At 37.5% G+C, this 19877-nt stretch overlaps 1 protein-coding gene across 1 annotated transcript; it reads left to right on the top strand.

Annotated features, from left to right (window-relative positions):
* Positions 1–167: 167 nt before the first annotated feature.
* LOC306884284 (mitogen-activated protein kinase kinase kinase 9-like) lies at positions 168–16725 on the top strand (the record flags this gene model as incomplete). Its single annotated transcript, XM_079440023.1, has 11 exons — positions 168–534; positions 3201–3614; positions 5149–5329; positions 10261–10409; positions 11629–11804; positions 12602–12842; positions 13066–13188; positions 13292–13415; positions 13509–13621; positions 14750–15478; positions 16325–16725. 11 exons carry the CDS (start codon positions 168–170, stop codon positions 16723–16725), a joined length of 3018 nt encoding a protein of 1005 aa, XP_079296149.1.
* Positions 16726–19877: the final 3152 nt, after the last annotated feature.

Raw genomic sequence — 19877 nt, 5'->3', positions numbered from 1 at the left:
AACGAGCCGGAGCGGTGCCTTATGAGACGGGCTGCAAGTCTGGAGCTCGTTGAGGCGAGAGGTTGCTCGGATTAAATGCTATTGATGCTGCGGCTTTGCGCCCGGTCTTGAGCTCTGCGGCAGGTGAGGAGCTGAACCGGGCCGGGACGCCCTTATGGATCGGCAGCATGGATGCTTTCAGTTTCCCCTTTAACAGTAGCGGCGGCACAGACAGCAAAGACGGCGATGAAGCCGCAGAGCCCCGGCCGGAGTTTGGCCCTGCGGCGGCGGCGACCCCGTCCGGAGCCGGTTACTGGACCGCCGTGTTCGATTACGAAGCTACCGCCGAGGATGAGCTCAGTCTGCGGAAGGGGGATCGGGTGGAGGTGTTATCCAAGGACTCGCTGGTGTCCGGGGATGAAGGGTGGTGGACAGGTATGATCGAGGACCGGGTCGGTATTTTCCCTAGTAACTACGTGAGCAGTAACGGCATCTCGGAGAAGATTCGGGACACGCCGGAAGACTATGGCGATTATTCGGTGCCTCAGTTACATTGTGAGTAATCATATATTTATCTACATAAAACATAGCCTACATACACCCGCCCTCACTCAGAAGGTAGCATGCTTTGTTATGTTTAGTTGTTTTTGCACACGCTAATCATTAACCACATCAACTTTGCTGCACATTCTCTACTGAAAGGAAAAAAACCTAAACCAATCTAAGATAGTTTACTGATCTTCCAGCATGACTAAACTGGAGCTCAGTTCAAAATTTTCATTTTTAAAGGTCTAAACCCTTTAAATCCAGCCAATTTTCCAGACTGGGAGACTAGCTAAGACCAGCAAACAAGCTTAGTAACTGGTTTCAGGTTGTTCCAAGATGGTTTTTAGCTGGTAGACCAGCACTAGTTTTCCAAAAACCGGCTGATAGGTAGTCAGTGATGATGGTCTACTAGCTAATTGGCCTAACAGCTGCCATGTCCTAAGAGACCATCTTAAAGGATTAGTTCATCTAAAAAAAAAAAAAAAAAAAAAATTATTTCATTATTTACTCGCTCTCATTTACTCCAATTCTGAATGACTTTTATGCATGTGGAACACAAAAGAAAGCCAAACAACATTGGACCCCATTGACTTTCATTGTATGAAAAGAAAACTGAGACATTTTTTCAGTATATTTTACATTAACATTTGTATACATTTGTTTATACATTATGATTTTCTCCCATTTAGACACAAGCACAGCAGTGAAGTCAGGCACTGATTTTGGGATATGGGGCTCATTCCGGTTCATCCCAGAGGGGTTCGGTGTGGTTTACATCTGGATTTGTAGTCCACACCAGACTCAGTAAAACATTTAATTGCTGGCATGGTTTTTTCCTCATACGTTAAGCCATTTGCTGCATTTGTTGATATGGGGACCTTGATTTGTTTTTATGTGAATTCAATGTGTGTTTGCTTTGTGCTGTGTGCTTACAGTGAGGAAGCGTATCTGCTATTTTTTGCATCTCTCATGCTCTCTGTTATCGTGTGAGTGCCCTTGTGTTGTCAGTCGCATGTCATGTGTTGCTGGTGGTCGTCTGCTTTTCCTGAATGGCTGCTGGCCTACTTTTTATCATGTGGTTCTTGCCAACTGCAATATTAATAAGAGACCCAGTGGCCCAGACACACCGTCATCCCGACAACCGGGGAGAGTCAATCGCACGCACATCTTTGTTTTACTGCTTTCCATTTTCTCCCACGTTAGCCATCATTTTTAAAGCACATATCTCACAGTGTGAATCTGCTTTCTGCAGATTAATGCCAGTCTCTTTCTGCCTGAATCTATCAGGCATTTGTGCTGTTATTCATATGAATGTTATTAATTTGTTTTCATATTCAGCCCCTTTCTGATTCAGTCTCTCAAATAAACATGATGAATCACACTGTATTCCCAGATGGAATAACATATATACTACCTATAAAAAGTTTGGAATAATTAACATTTTTATAAGGTTTTTGAAAGATGTCTCTTATGCCCTCCAAAGGCAGCAATTATTTGATCAAAAATTTGATAAAAGCAGTAATATTATGAAATGGCATTACAATTTAAGTTACTCTTTTCTATTTTAATATATTTTAAAATGTAATTTAATCCTGTGTTGGCAAAACTGAATTTTCAGCAGCCATTACTCCAATCTTTAGAGTCACATAATCCTTCAGAAATCATTCTAATATGATGATTTGCGGCTTATTATTATCAATGTTTAAACAGTTTTTTGCTGCTTAATATATTTGCGGAAACTGATACACTACCATTCAAAGATTTGTGGTAGGTAAGATTAATAGTTTATATATAAAAAGATTATATATATTATTTAATACTTTTATTCAGCAAGGACACAATAAATTGTTCAAAAATTAAATTAATCAAGTACATTTATAATGGTCCTAAAGATTTCTTTTTTAGATAAATGCTATTTTTGGAACTTTATATTTATCAAAGAAAAAAATGCATTGTGGTTTCCACAAAGATATTAAGTCACAAAAACTGTTTTCAACATTGATAATATAAAGAACTATTATCAATATTGAGCACCAATAATAATTTATCACTAAATCTACATATTAGAGTAATTTCTGTAGGATCATGTGACACTGAAGACTAGAGTAATGGCTGCTGAAAATTCAGCTCTGCCATCACAGGAATAAACTATGGCTTAAAATGTATAATATAGAAAACAATTCAAGGTTACACTTTATTTTGATAGTCCACTTTAGACATGCTACTAACTATAAGTAACTTTGTAACTACATGTCAACTACATGTCAACTAATTCTCATTAAATTGCAACTACATGTCTACTAACTCTCAGAGTAGACTGTTAGGGTAGGTTTAGGGTTAGTAGAAGAAGTTGACGTATACTTGCAAAGTTTCTGATAGTTAGTATATTGTATGTTGTGGACCCATAAAAATAAAGTGTTAGACAGATAGTCTACTAATACTCGAATGACTGCTAGTTGACATGTAGTTGCAAAGTTACTTACTGTTAGTAGAATGTCTAAAGTGGACTATCGAAATAAAGTGTTACCCAATGAAATATTACTATTTTTACTATATTTTGATCAACTAAATGCAGCTATTTTAGTTTTGATCAACTAAAAGCTTTAGGGATTTCAAAAACATTTAAAAAACATCTCTGCGGAAGTGTTTGAGGCAAATTCTCTCTTTCTTATCAGTGCTTCAGATAGATTTCAGTGAGCTGGTGGTGGAAGAAATGATCGGTGTCGGAGGTTTTGGAAAAGTGTACCGTGCCATTTGGAAAGGGATGGAAGTGGCGGTGAAAGCCGCTCGACGGGACCCCGACGAGGACGTGTCGCAGACGCTGGAGAGCGTCCGTCAGGAGGCCAAGCTCTTTGCCATGCTGAGACACCCCAACATCATGGGCCTTCTGGGAGTGTGCCTGCAGGAGCCCAACCTCTGCCTGGTGATGGAATACGCCCGCGGCGGGCCACTCAACCGGGCCCTGGCTGGGAAACGCATCCCTCCTCATACGCTGGTGGACTGGGCGGTACAGATTGTAAGAGCCATGCTGTACCTGCACTGCCAGGCCATCGTACCCATCATCCACAGAGACCTGAAGTCCAGCAACAGTAAGACATCGGTCAACATTATTAGACCTTATGCTGAGGGATTTTAAAAGTTTTATGCCAAGGACCACAAATAATTGTAACCCTCTTGCTAGGGCCCCTCTTCCTAAAACATAATGGCAGCTATATAATTTCATGTAGAAAGACACTTTTATACTGTTAGTGGAAAATAATCAACATCATATTATAAAGAAAATATATATTGTTACCGTAATTAATTAATAGGATAAAATAAATGATATTTTGATATATGCTAAAAAAGCAGAGTATTTATTTTATTTTTGTGTTCATTTGACAGTGTATCTTTTTTTCTACCCGCTATATTTCAATTTCTTTCTGCCCACTTTTAGAGCAATGTTAGATGTTTAAATTTAGTATTATTTACTAGGACTGTCAAAAAAAAATGAAATAAATAGGTCTCAATAAATGTTTCAAAAGGAAAATGAAACCATAATAATCTCAAATTCATTGTTATTCATCGATATTTTGTTAACATTTAATTCTTAGACATTTAGATATTGAATTTCTGAAGTTAACATGGTAACTTTGACAACCTTAAAAACATCTTATAAAAATATTTTTTTCTAAAATCCCCTTATATCTTTAATATATTTAATAAAATATTTTATATCTGAAGTTTTTTTACAACTGTAAAAAAAAAATTCTCTTTTTTCACTAATATATTTATTATACTTTATAATATATTTAATATCTAAAGTTAACATAGTATCACTGACAACCTTAAAAAGCACATTTTGCAAAATCCTTTTTTTCTCTTATATTTTCTCCCAACACCCCTTTGCGGCCCCCAATTTGAAAACCTTGGAATATGCAGCAATTTCATAGTGTGTATATGGTTGTTTGTGTTAGTGGTTTGTATAGTATTGTGCATAGAAGGAGTTTGTGTTGGTGTGTGTTTTTGTAGCTGGAGGGCTTGGCTGGTGTATTGGTGCTCTGAGTGTGTAAGTGGTTTGTAATCTTGTGTTTGGCAGTTGACTTGTCTGATTGGATCCTCTAAACCCAAAGCGTATTACAAAGGATTTGCATTCATCTTTACTCCCTGCCACTTGATTGGCTACTCAAAACATGTCCTGGGCTCTCATAGGCCACTCGGATATGATTAGCATAGGACCTTGCAGACATAGGACCTTTTCATTGGTTGTGTTGTGGAAAAACAAAGTCAGCTAATTTTAACAACACAAACTTGGACAAAAACACATGGAATCTTAAAGCCAAGCTGTGATGTACATAAAGAAGCTTTTGAACTGTAAATCTAACATTAAACTACACAACCAACCATCACTGGATTTGACTCATGCCTTTTCCATTCATGCAATACTGTGTTCTAATCAGGTTTAGAGTTGGTGAAGTTGTTACAGTGAAATCTTTGACCAATTCAGCACCACTCTGGCGGACAGCTCCTTTACAAAGCTGCCTGTCAATCAAATGCTGAAGACTTCTGTTTTTTTGCTGTATTTATAGTAACCTCTGTTTTATGTACTTGATCATCATTATTAACATTACCTCCGCCCCACAGTTCTGATTCTGGAACGCGTGGAGAACGACAATTTGAGCAACAAGACTCTGAAGGTGACAGATTTTGGTTTGGCTCGGGAGTGGCATCGAACCACAAAGATGAGCGCAGCGGGAACGTATGCCTGGATGGCCCCTGAGGTCATCCGCTCCTCGACTTTCTCCAAGGGCAGTGATGTTTGGAGGTGGGCACCAAGAAATGTGTGTAAGTGTGTGTGTTTGTGACCTAGCTATGCCAAAGGCAAGTCATTCCACATGGGAACCATCTTGGCAAGTCTTCAGCATCTCGTATTGTCCCTGTGTAACCTTATAAAAAAAACAAATATGTTGAGAAGAAATTATTTTAGCCCATTTGGGACTTCTTCGAAAACATATATTGTTTATAAAAAGTGTAAAGAATGTCAATATTATTAAATAAAATTGGAAAAAAATGTAGGCTTAGGTTTTGATAAGTCTGTAGTTACTGTAATTTGCTTAATCTAAGAATAATAGAAGTGCTCCTATTGTTAACTAAAAGTATTAAAAATAATATTGGTAATTGAAACTGTTCTGAAATTAAATAAAATCTAAATATTTGATGAAAACCTTGCCTTGACTTAAATTAAACAAGTTTGAGTGCTAAAATCACTAAAACTGAAATAAAATAAATTAACGCTAAAATGTGAGTAATAAACTAATTATTCATGTCTATATATATATATATATATATATATATATATATTACATATATATATATATATATATATATATATATATATATATATATACATACAGTCCCCTCCATAACAGTAAAGACAAAATTGCTCTGTTGGCTGTGGAGTCAAGACATTTGCAAATATGATTAAAAGATGAATATGAGACAAAACTACAAAATGTCACATTTTATTATTAGCCGTTTCAACACATACATGTTTTACCAAATAAAAAGAACAGCACTTTTAGAGTTCATCCCACTCATCCCACTCATTGATGTGAACATAAGTATTGGGACAGTTGAACATAAAAGATTAAAAGCTATTATTTAGTTGCAGATCCCTTGCGCACAATCACAGCAGTGAGTCTGTAACCCATAGACATCACCAGACTCTTGGTCTCATCCTTTGAAATACTTTTCCCAGCCTTTAATGCAGCCAATTGTAGCTTGTTTTGGGGAGTTTCTGCCTTTACTCTCCTCTCCAGCTGGTGAAATTCATGTTCAATCAGATTTAAATCTGGAGATTGACTTGGGCAATCTAAGACTTTCCATTTCTTTGTCCTTATAAATTCCTTGACTGAACTGGCAGGGTGTTTTGGGTCATTGTCCTGATGCAATATGAAGCACTTCCCAATGAATCCGGTGCCATTTTCTTGAATATTGGTCGGCAAGATGGTTTTGTACCCTTCCAAATTCATTCTGCTACTGTCATCATACATTAAGTCATCAGTAAAGTTGAGAGGGCATGTTCCAGGGACAGCCATGCATGCCCATGCCATGACACCACCTCCACCATGCTTTACAGATGAGGCTGTATGCTTGGGATCATTTGCAGTTCCCTTTTTTTCTCCACATTTTTGTTTTCCCATCACTTAGATAAAGGTTCATCTTTGTCTCATCGGTCCATAAACGCAGTTCCAAAACTGTGGTTTGCAAAAAGGTTTGCATCTTGCTGTGTAGCATCTGTAATTCTGTGTCAAAGTCTCCTGAGGACTGTAGATTGTCAGAGCATCAGCCCAGCTTTCTGGAAGTTGTTGGTGATTTTACAGACACGTCTTTTAGGGTTCATTTTCACAGCTTTTATGATTTGTCTGTCATCAACTACTGTTGTTTTTCTCAGGCGATCAGGTAGCTGTTGGTTGCTGGTGGTTTCCAAACTCTTGATTTCTCCATGCCCTTTGTTTTGCTAGAGCTCTAATTGACTTCCTCTTTTCTTTTAGCATCCAAATTGCTTGCTTTTCTCAGTCAGCTCCCTCGTCTTCATCCTGGTTTGTGTGTGTCATCATCGAATGCAGGATTCAGAATACAGAAGTAATGGATATAACTGATGCAACACATTCCCTGCTTTTAATATCTGAAGAATTAATGCAACAGGATACAGCTGATCATTTAGAAAGACCTGTGAGGCAACTGTTCTAATACTTATGCTCACATCACATAGAGGGATGAAACTCTAAAAGTGCTGAACTTCTTAGCTGGTAAAACATCTGTGTTGAATAACCCAATAATAAAATGTGACATTCTGTAGTTTTGTCTCATATTCATCTTCTAATCATATTTGTAAATGTCTTGACTCCACAGCCAAAAGGATTTTGGTCTATATTGACATGATGGCATCACGCAGTTGCTGCAGATTTGTCGGCTGCACATCCATGATGCGAATCTCCTGTTCCACCTCATCCCAAAGGTGCTCTATTGGATTGAGATCTGGTGACTGTGGAGGCCATTTGAGTAAAGTGAACTCATTGTCATGTTCAAGAAACCAGTCTGAGATGATTTGAGCTTTGTGACATGGTGCATTATCCTGCTGGAAGTAGCCATCAGAAGATGGGTATACTGTAGTCATAAAGGGATGGACATGGTCAGCAACAATACTCAGGTAGGCTGTGGCGTTTAAACGATGCTCAATTGGTACTAAGGGGCCCAAAGTGTGGCAATAAAATATCCCCCACACCATTACACCACCACCACCAGCCTGAACCATTGAGACAAGGCAGGATGGATCCATGCTTTCATGTTCTTTATGGCAAATTCTGACCCTAGCATCTGAATGTCACAGCAGAAATCGAGACTCATCAGACCAGGCAACATTTTTCCAATCTTCTATTGTCCAATTTTGGGGAGGCTGTGCGAATTGTAGCCTCCATTTCCTGTTCTTAGCTGACAGGAGCGGCACCCGGTGTGGTCTTCTGCTGCTGTAGCCCATCTGCTTCAGGGTTCGACGTGTTGTGTGTTCAGAGATGGTATTCTGCATACCTTGGCTGTAACGAGTGGTTATTTCACTTACTGTTGCCTTTCTATCATATCTAACCAGTCTGCCCATTCTCCTCTGACCTCTGACATCAACAAGGCATTTTCGTCCACACAACTGCCGCTCACTGGATATTTTCTCTTTTTCAGACCATTCTCTGTAAACCCTAGAGATGGTTGTGCGTGAAAATCCCAGTAGATCAGCAGTTTTTGAAATACTTAGACCAGCCCGTCTGGCACCAACAACCATTCCACGTTCAAAGTCACTTAAATCCCCTTTCTTCCCCATTCTGATGCTCGGTTTGAACTTCAGCAAGTCCTCTTCACCACATCTAGATGCCGAAATGCATTGAGTTGCTGCCATGTGATTGGCTGATTAGCAATTTGTGTTATCAAGCAATTGAACAGGTGTACCTAATAAAGTGGCCGGTGAGTGTAGATATATAAGGGCTGTCAGTCGATTAACATTTTTAATCTAATTAATTACGTGTCGATTAATTAATGTAATTAATCGCAAATTACATTTGGCTTTTGCAAAAGATTATCTAAATATATTTTTTGTTGAATGAGAAAGTATTAAGTAGACATTACAAATAGTAGCTTTAGAAATAAATAATTTATTCGATTCAACAAACTTTTTTACACATATAACATAAACTATGGAAAGTAAAAAAGATCTTTTGAGAATCATCTCAGATTTGTTTGTTCATGCAATGGAATTAATTTGTAACCAAAACAGCTTTGTTACCAACAGTCTTCAAAATACCTTCTTTTATGTTCCACAAATGAAAGCAAGTCATTCAGGTTTGAGTAAATGATGACATAATTTAAATTTGTTGGGAGAACTATCCCTTTAAAAGTTTTCCCCCCTTTAAAAAAAAAACGACTAAAATGTCCAGGTAAATGTCTTTATGAATCATTCATTTGATTCGATTCGTTCCAAACGTGGATTCATTCAGAAACTAAACACTGCTGTGTTGCTCGGAGACACACAACAATTCTGCTGTGGCTTTATAGGTAATATTTTTGTTGGCAAAACAGAGGAAAACAGACAATATTGTGTTTAAAATATAACACAATATTAACTTCTTATTCAAAGTACTGTTGTATAAAATCACATTTGCACTCGGGACAAACAGCACTCATGTGATATCGCTTATCATATGATATAAATATGAGACAAAAACTCATACAGGAGCATTTTTGCCCCAATATCTTGAATTTTATTGTTTGTCAACAGTCAACTGTTTTATATACTGTATATATATATATATATATATATATATATATAGAGAGAGAGAGAGAGAAGAGAGAGAGAGAGAGAGAGAGAGAGAGAGAGAGAGATACTAAATACTATACTGAATAGAAGTCATTTATTTATTAAGGTCATAATGGGAAACACAATACATAATGGTGGGAACAAATCATACAGTTGTAGCACAAATTTGTTGGCCAAACTATAGGTCACAGATGGCAGTGCCCAATGAAGGTTTTGGTTACCACAGTAACAAACAAATAGTGTCATTAGCCCAGTTTCTGAGGCTGTTTTGTGTGTTTGGTGCTGTGCTGTGCTTAGCTATTAGTGTCTAAATTTTGTTTCTCACCACAAGTCCTGATTATAGAGTACAGAAGGGGAGGGATGGATAGTAAAGAGATAAAAATAGAAAACTTCACAAAATGTCAAAGCTCTGTGGATACTTTGGTCTCTACTTGTATTAACAAGGTGTGATGTGTTGTGTGTGTGTGTGTGTGTGTGTGTGTGTGTGGCTCTAGAACCAGTTAATTGTACTCCATTTGATTCACTGCTACTGTAACTAGAGCTTGAAATCTATAGTAATATTTGTAATTTATAGTATTTTTAAAGGAGTTGCTGATGTCTTTTCTTCTTTTCTGTTAGGTTTCTGGCAGACTGTCAGCAAGGCAACATTTTTCGCTCAGTTGGCCGCTGAAGCATGAATTTTACATTTGAAGGAATATGACACTACAAAGAGACACTTTGAAATGTTAATAGAGTGATTTTTTTGTTGTTGTTTACTTTGGAACAGAATAGCTGTCATACATTTTATAGTGTTTCTGTTTTATAGGATTCTGCTAGTCATTGCACAAAAAATGGTGGTGACAGTAGTCATGTTTAAACTTCAAACTCTCTGTCTGTGTGTGTTTTTCTCTCAGTTATGGAGTTTTGCTGTGGGAGCTGTTGACGGGAGAGGTGCCATTTCGTGGCATTGATGGTCTGGCGGTAGCTTATGGTGTGGCCATGAACAAACTGTCCTTGCCGATCCCCTCCACCTGTCCTGAGCCATTTGCCCGGCTGATGGAAGGCACGAATCTCATATACAGCAGTTCTACTGCAACTTATTAACTTAAGAACTATGTGTAACAAAATTCTTGCCATCATTTACTCACCCTCCAAAAATTAAAAAAAATAAGTGATGTGACATACGGCCAAGTATGGTGGCCCATACTCGGAATTCGTGCTCTGCATTTAACCCATCCAAAGTGCGCGCACACACAGCAGTGAACACACACACACACCCATGAACACACACCCAGAGCAGTGGGCAGCCAATGCTGCGGCACCAGAGGAGCAGTTGGGGGTTTGGTGCCTTGCTGAAGGGCACCTCAGTCGTGGTATTGAGGGTGGAGAGAGCTGTACATTCACTCCCCCCACCTACAATCCCTGCCGGCCCGAGACTCAAACCCGCCCGCCACCTTTGGATTACGAGTCCGACTCTCTAACCATTAGGCCACGACTTCCCCAACAAGTATCAAGTATAACAAGTATCAAGAACTGGCTGCTGTGGTTGCCAGAAGTTCATCATAAAAAGTACTGTGACATTGTTTCTAGTATTGGGATGCCTGTATATACTACAACTTATAAATAAAATAAAACACTAGATGAAATATGTATAAACTATGTATTAAAATAATTAAGAAATACTGAACAGAAGTAATTTAGATATTAAGGTTAATATAAAAATACTGTGACAATGTTTCTGGTATTACAGGATGCTCTATGTTTTATTTTATTAATTTATAAAATAAAACACTATATGAAATATGTATAAACTATGTATTAAAATAATTAAGAAATACTGAACAGAAGTAATTTAGATATTAAGGTTAATATAAAAATACTGTGACAATGTTTCTGGTATTACAGGATGCTCTATGTTTTATTTTATTAATTTATGTTATATGGAATACTGTTAACATTCCTATCTAACTATTTTTTACTTTAAAATCTACTGGTAACCTCCATAATAATACAGGTGGTAAAACGGAAAGCAATGTGATAAATCATTCTCCATTTTGTGTTCATTGAGGAAAAAAGTCATACAGTAAATGATGACAGAATTTTCATTTTTGTTTGAACTTTCTGTTTAATTGAATGAGTTTGAAGACAATATATAGAAATTAAAATAGATTCACTAATCAAAAGGCTCAGAATCCCACCTGCACCCCATCTCTGAGTGCTCAGCTGGCATTCTTTTCAGCTGACCATCTGTCTGTGGTGTTTGTTTCTCTCACCTGCTGTAGACTGTTGGAATGCGGACCCTCATGCACGACCCCCCTTCACCAGTATTCTAGACCAGCTGACGGCTATTGAAGAGTCGGGCTTCTTTGAAATGCCGGCTGAATCATTCCAATCCCTGCAGGATGACTGGAAGCTGGAGGTTCAGGAGATGTTTGACCAGCTCAGAGCCAAAGAGAAGGTGTACAATAAAAACAGAGTTTTACATAGATACATAGAGTACATAGATAAAATACATAGATACTACTGACAAATCTAAATCCAAACTCTATGCCTCAAAGTTTCAAAGAAAACGTTTGCTTTTGTATTTAAAGAATTAATATATATATACAAATCAAATGATTTTTTTGTTTGAATTTTTTTTATGCTCGTCACGGCTGCATTTGTTTGATAACAAATAGAGTAAAAGCAGTGATGCTATGAAATAGTTTTACAATTTAAAACAGTAGTTTTCTGTTTTATTATATTTTAATATGTAATTTATTCCTGTGGTGCTTTATTGTTGTTTTTAAGAAATGTTTAAGATTCTTTGATGTATAGAAAGTTCAAAAGAAAAACATTAATTTGAGATAGAAATCTTTTGTAATATTGTAAATGTTTTTACTGTCATGTATTTGATTAATTTAATGCATCCTTACGGAATAAAAGTATTAATTTCTTTCAAAACTATTTTTACTGACCTCAAACCATTTAAACAGTTTGTATACATTTGTCCTCAAAGTAATTTGCACACACTTGCTAAATTTTAACTTGAAACATAAAATACCAGAACATTGCAGTCAGAAGATTTAGTAAGCATTTTATTTGCAGTCTAATCTCTGTTAAACTCACTACTGTGGTGGTGCCAAAATCAGTATGACAAAATGCTCATTAAACTTCTTAATGGATGTGTGCCAGATGAATTTACCAGATTATACACACTACATAGAGCAGAATGATGAGTAAGTTGAATCTATCAAGTTCTCTGTCTTGCGGTAGGAGTTGAGATCCTGGGAGGAGGAACTGAGTCGTGCAGCCATACAGCAGAAGTATCAGGAAGAGGCTTTGCGGCGGCGGGAGCAGGAATTGGCAGAGAGAGAAATTCACATTCTGGAGCGAGAGCTCAATGTCATCATTCACCAGCTGTACCAGGAGAAACCACGAGTTCAAAACCGTCATGGAAAGTTCCGGCGCAGTCGTCTTAAACTGCGTGATGGGAACCGCATCAGCCTGCCTTCCGGTTAGTATTTCATGGTATATAGTATTTCAGCAGCACTACTCATGAACAAGATTCAATTCACATTTGGTAAAATAATACATTTTTCAATTAGAATTAAGCATAAGCATTTCCACAGAGCATTTCTCACATTTTGTCATCTTGGTGTTTTTCACAATGCATTGTGGGATGTGCAAGTATATATAATGTGAATTTTTGTTTATATAATAGTATGTTTGTGTTTCAGATTTCCAGCATAAGATTACAGTCCAAGCTTCTCCTTCTTTGGACAGAAGGCGGAGCCTCCTGGGCAGTAACTCCACCCCTCCAAACAGCCCCCCTGTTTTGCCACGCCTCCGAGCGATCCGGTGTAAGTGTGTTTATGCATCTGATTGATTTTGTGTATATTATTGTAAATATTTGGGTCTGTATATGGTCAGGTTCCTAATATAGAATATCCTTCATGCTGACAGTGACCCCAGGGGTTGGATGTCAAGCCTGGGGTCGTAATGCTGCATTCCAGTATGATGAAGATGAGGAGAGAAAGACTTCACGCAAGAAAGGGAGAACGCAAAGGGAACACAGTGCTGATGAGAGGTGTGCGTGTATGTGTGTCTCTTAACAAAGCATAAACCTTCACCAAATGTTTATACAATCACAAACTTCCACGTGCATGTGTTCCTCACTCAGTTTGAGGACTCCTAAAGAGGGCAGTCGGCAGCGTTCCTGCAGTGCTCCAAACCTCCGACGTTCCCCCAGACACAGTCCCGCTGTTCCTGGCGTGTGCAGCCTGGCAGAGACTGGTAACACTCACATTACACTTGATGTTTGGCATCTTCATTGACTATTCTGAATGTTTTCCATTCGGAATCTACCCATACTACATCCTTGCTGCATTCACAATAATACTGATGCACTGAACTTAACTGAATTGACAGTGATTTTTAAAAGTCGACATGGAGTGGACATTCACCGTATCAGTTTTCTAAATTTATCTTGTTCATCTTATTGTGAAAGATTCATCCATAAATGTGTTCAATTTTTAACAGTTTTTGTGAGCTTGTAATTTTTTATCAAAAAGTCATAACTGGATCTTGTGGTGATACAACAGATTTCTCTTTAGTGATATATGCTGGACATCTCCAATCATTTAGTCTTCTCAAACTCTGTCCCTTTCTTACAATTGATTGCTAATTTAATAACTGCTGCAATTGTCATTTTAGTAATATTTTAGTATTGAGTGTATACACATAAATATGTTGTCATACACACAACATGCGGGGTTATTTTCAAAAAAATTATATTCAGTCATTAACTATAATGATGCCTTCACTTATTTTTAGAAAATTCTTTAAAAACACATTGTTTATTCTAAACAATGTAAAAAAAATTATATCTATCATAGCCAATAATTAGCCAGAATTAATCATTGTAAAACATGAGTTGGAATAATGATATTTTTCTGTTGTGTGACTCTATTTACTTTTTTTTATTGCAATTCAGTAAATTCCTCTTCCAGTTATTCCAGTTCAAATTACAATTCTTCATCCTGTGGATCGTGGCCAAATTCCAATTTTTGCCCAACTCTGTGTCACATGGCCATGCACTCCTAAGTGAATACTTTAAATCACATAACATTTGTAAGATTGAAAATTTGTGATGCTGACATTGTGTTGGCATCATTGCATCATGCTGATGACATATTTTCATTATTTTGACATTTCTGTCATCTCACTAGCAATAGACCAGTTTAAGCTAATCTAACTAGGTTGAAATGTCACAGATTGTTTTTACATTATAATATTAGCAACAAAGAAGAATATAAAAAAGTATAAATCAAAAAACGTCCTGTAACTGTCAAGATGAGAAGGTTGGTTATGGTGCAACTTTGTGAAATCTTTCTCCCCCCACCCGTCTCTTTCTCTCTGTAGAAAATGAGGACTGCTGCTTCCCATCGGAGTCAGCTGACTTCCCTGGCCAATCATACCTCTGCATCCCGTTCCACAGGGATGGATCCACTACGGACAGTTATGGCATGGAGTGCGGCACGACTGGAATGGCTTCTGACGTTTCCCCCAGTTATACGCGGCGGAGCCCCAGTGGAAGCCGTAGATCAGAACTGGTGTTGCTAGGCTGTGGGGTGGCTCTGGCTGCTGTGGGTTTAGGTCAAAATCTATTGGACCTGGTGCGTGTGGAAGAGAGTGTTCGTCCGCGATCGGAAGGGCTGTTTCACCGTAGCGGGGGTCCAAGTCGTGGCGCCAGCCCACCCACACGCAAACTCTTCAAACGGGAAAGCCCCCGTCGCCCTCCCCCTCTGCCCGCATCCCTCACACTCCTGTCTCTTTCATCTGTGTCTGATTGTAACTCAACCCGATCTCTTCTGCGCTCCGATAGTGAAGAGCTGCTCGTGCTACGCCCACCTACGCCCCCTGCTCCGCCCCCTGGACAGACCCCACCTCCTCTGAACCCACTGGTCAACACCCACCTGGAGAGCTTTAAACGGCACCCTCGACAGTCTCTGACGCCCACACACGTGCCCTCTGCACCCAGTACCGCCTGCAGGCTTCATCGCACACCTTCAGATGGTGCGATAAAGATGGGGTGCCCGCCTGCCCATAACAACCACAATCCCGCCCCTACCACACCCTCCAAAACAACAGGTGAGAAATTCATGCAAACATCTGGGTCAATGATGCTTTTGTTTTTGTCTGGATCTGTTTATTAAAAAATAGGGTAAAACTCTCCTGCTATAATAATAAAGAAAAAGCCTCAATAAAATAATGCCATTCTTAAAGAGAAAATATTATTAGGAAGTTTGGCATCATCTTTTATTATTATTAAACATATTTTAATAAAACAACTTCACTGTTTATTCATATTAAAATATTCTTTCATATATAATTAAAAAATAATATTGTTCATATTTGACTGAAATTATATTTGACTGTTTCAGAATTCACAATTCTTTTAAAATTAGATTAATTCTCATATTAATTCTTTAGTTAATTCTCACATTAATTCATATTTAATAAATAAATAAGAATATAATATATAATATAATTTGATATAAATAATTTCAATTATAAATAATAATATAGAGTATATTAAATATATAAATAACATAACTCAAATTATTAAATAATAAATATAGATTTATTTATATTGGAATTTTATTTATATTAAAATGTGTACACTTTTGTTTTTAAGGTGTGTAGAAAAAAAATCACTTTTTATTTGATAGGTAAACTACATTGTCATTAAATTGAAACGTTTCTTAAAAATGGTATAAAAGTTTTGTAAAACTACAAAAAAAACAACAAAGAGTACATTTAGAGAGAACTTGGTACATGTTTTAAACTAGATATTTCCATCTCATTAAAATATTCCTTTTCTTGATACGTCATTGATCCCTCAGTTAACAATTTGAATTCCTTTCACAGAAACTGATTCCGTTCATAGCTGTAATTTGGTTTCATTCTGTGCCTTTTGCGATGTTCTATGTGCAGTGACTCCGTGGACCTTAAGTGAGGACCCCTCACAGCTGCCTCGTCTTCCTGACCCAAATGTCATCTTTCCACCTACGCCACGTCGGCGCTTCCAGCCTGAGCGTCCCAAGACTCTGGACTTCCTGGCTAGGCCCCGCCCCTGTCCACGAGCTCGCTGTGGATCCCAGTGGGGCGAATCTCCCGCCCACACGTCCAGCATTGAAACCCCATCCACTGTGGAGTTTGGAGGAGGTGTGGCTGTCATGCCCACTCCAATGGAACCACCAACCCCCTGTTCCCCTTGGGTAAATGACAGCCTTTTGGACCAACAGGATGAAGGACAATACAGGGATGGAACACGACCTCTCTCGTCAGATTCCAGAGACTCACCTTACAGAGTGCGACCAGGGTTTTGCTCCTGATTTCAACCCTCACAATTTAGACCCACTTGGTTTCAAATGTAGCATTTAGACTATCAAGTCAATTCAAGGGGAGTTCTGGAAACCCTGGAGAAAAAAACTGCTTAAACCAGACTAAGATGATTTGCCTATTTTAGCAAGCGTAAGGTTTAAGCTGGTCTTAGCTGGTTTAAGCCTGGTCAAGCTAGCTGGGTGGTCAACTTGTCACCCAAGTGCCCAAAACCCCTCTTAAACCAGCCATCAGACCAACTTGACTGGACTAGAAGACCAACTAAGACCAACAAACCAACATGGTCTGGTTTTAAATGTTTTTTTTTCAGTATATGTATTCACTATATTAAGAACTGATTAATTATCCAGCATAAACCAAAGGTGTTTGGTTTTTGCATAATCCAGATACAGTTATGGTCTAAACTATGTCCAATTCAATATTACATATTTTCAACTCCTATATATACTCCTCATTTTCTTCCTCTGTATTTTGCCTTGTTTTCCAGTACAAATATCTGAACATTCTTAAATCAAGATACATTTACTTGAGAATCAAAATGACTGAATTAAAAGTCCTGTGACTTTTTAATTTAAAGCAACTGTATGTAGTTTTGTGTATTTTTGTGACTTTGGAGCCCCAAAGTGAGTGGAGTTCACTTTCATAAATATAATAGCTGTACACCTGAATTTGTTGTTGCCGTAAAGCAATCCGCCCTTTTCTCTGAATTTAGTACCCTCTCACTAAACTTACAAACTCCCAGATCAGACATTTGGGGGGAGAGTGGGAAAGAAACAGAAGCCATTCACCTTATAAGAAGTTAATGCACCACCATATTTCAAGGGGGGGAAAAATTACCTACAGTTGCTTTAAATGGAAAACAAGTTCATTTGCATACTCCTTTTTCTCGTTTTAAGCTTAATTTCATGTAATTTCATGTTATATTTTTCAGAAAACAATTTTAAGTCATTTTGCCTCTCAAAGTAATTGTATCTTGATTTAAGAATGTTTACACCGGAAAACAAGACAAAAATACTGAGAAAGAATATTGTTTATTGCAGTGTGGGGTTTAACAGTGCGTTTTGATAAGCTCTTCTTCAGTAAACTCTACTATTTACCACCAGGCATTATAAGCTATCGAATAAAAATACAATCCAGATGCTTCTTTAATGGCCAGACTGATTTCTGAGTGCTTTAGAAAAGTACAGGGTCTGCAGCTGAGATCTTGAAAGACATTTATCAGGACACTTTTTTTATTTGCAAACTTCTTCTTTTTTATTCATATTGAGTGTATTATCTCAGCTATCCTGCTGCGCTGTATTGACTTCATCTCTGTATGTACTGTACACGCGTCTGCATGTTTATCATAGATTTAGCTCTCTGAACATAGCACTGAATTAGCTGGGGAACATTGGATGGTTTATTTCTGCTACTCGTTGGAGATTTCAGGGTTTACTTTTCATACATAAATCAGATTGTACACCTTTAGAAGTGCTTTTTCCGGTCTCATGAATGTACAGTTCTGTCATACTTCTCATATTTAGACCATCCGAGATCACTGATTGTTCTGTGGTTTTCACTGTAGCATGCAGCACATAGTCTTTCACAAATAATATGCTTGTTTAGTGACTTCTTCACTATCCAAACCACCAGAATTAAACATGGGGAAACGTCTTAAAGAGGAAAGTTAGAATTTATTGGCTCTACATTTTCAGCTCTACAATAGTCAGGTTCATTATTGCAGTCTGTTGCGGTTTGTTTATGTGCAGTGTGTGTGGTGTGAATGTGTGTGTGTTATGCATGCAATTCAGTGTAACTGATGGATTCCAAGGTGTATGTGCATTGAATTTTGTTGGAGATTTTTGAGAATGCAGATTGAATTTGTTTTGAATTTTTTAGTGCAATATTTGTTAATATAAGTTTACACTATTTATTTATTTAAATTATTTTTATATTTTTCACATTTTTGTAAAGATAAAATTGATGAAGAGAAACATTTCTGTCTACATTTCTGAACATGTTCAGACATTCTTTTGCAGTTTACAGCAGTGTTGTCCTCCGTCTCAGTCCAATCTTTCATCTCTACACTGGTGAAGAGGCCCTCTAGAGACAAAACAACATTTAGAGACAAAACACAAAAAGTGTTTGTGTCTCTCTTCCCCTTTCACCTGAATCAATATTTTGCACATAATTTTTCATGCACACGGCATAATGAACTAGCAGTAGAATACAGAGTCCTGAAATCTGGCAAGAAAATTTGCCTGAGGATTTAGGAACTCTAATTTAATTTCATCTGGATGTGGAACAGGGGTGTTTTTTATGGCTTAAATGAATGTGTAGCCATCATCAGGAGCATCTGCTATCATTTATCATCGCAATCACTGTTGTCCTGAAGAGCAGGTGTTTTGGGTTCAGAAGCTGCTGCTATGAAACTTGTACTTGCACCCGAGCACATTAGACTTGTGTAAGAGCTCGATTAAAGCCATGAAATGCTGAGATGTGGTGTTTTGTGACTGACTGTCTTAGGATAAGAGTACACAACTCTAGAAGATGATTTTCACATCATCATTACAGCAAGTAAATGAGACTAGACTGCCATTTTCCAAATGCATTCTCTATTTCATCTCTATTAATATAAACATTGAGAAAATACATTATTTTTTCATGCACTGCTTAATTTTGAGATTGAGCTATTTTTTTGCTTTCACAACATGTCTTGTTTCAAACTACTAGAAAGAAAACATCCAAAATGCACATTTAATTGTTTGTTTTATTACTTCATCTATTTGCATCTGTAGATTTCAATTTTGTATTTTAAAGGCTGTTTAGTCCTGCACTGAGCCAGAAATCTCTACTTTAGCACTTATGTAGACCAAACCTTTCCATTTTATTCTTATCTATATTCTGAAGGTTTTTACAAAGGGCTTCATTCATATATAATAATTCACCTGATTTATATAACATTTTGTTCCTAAAAACATGGTGAATTTATTTTCTGGCAGTGGACGGTATTTTCTGATTTCTGAAGCGATCCAAAGAAATATATGAAACAAGATTTCAAAAAATAAGAATTTTGAACGGCTTTATTTGATGTTCAGATTTCTGTTCTGGAATTGTATGCAAATCTACGCATATTTAATTAGATAATGCATCATTTGCATATTGA

This window comes from Barbus barbus, assembly GCF_936440315.1.
Source record: "Barbus barbus genome assembly, chromosome: 18".
NCBI classification, from domain to species: domain Eukaryota; kingdom Metazoa; phylum Chordata; class Actinopteri; order Cypriniformes; family Cyprinidae; genus Barbus; species Barbus barbus.
This window is presented reverse-complemented; position numbering and strand designations above follow the sequence as displayed.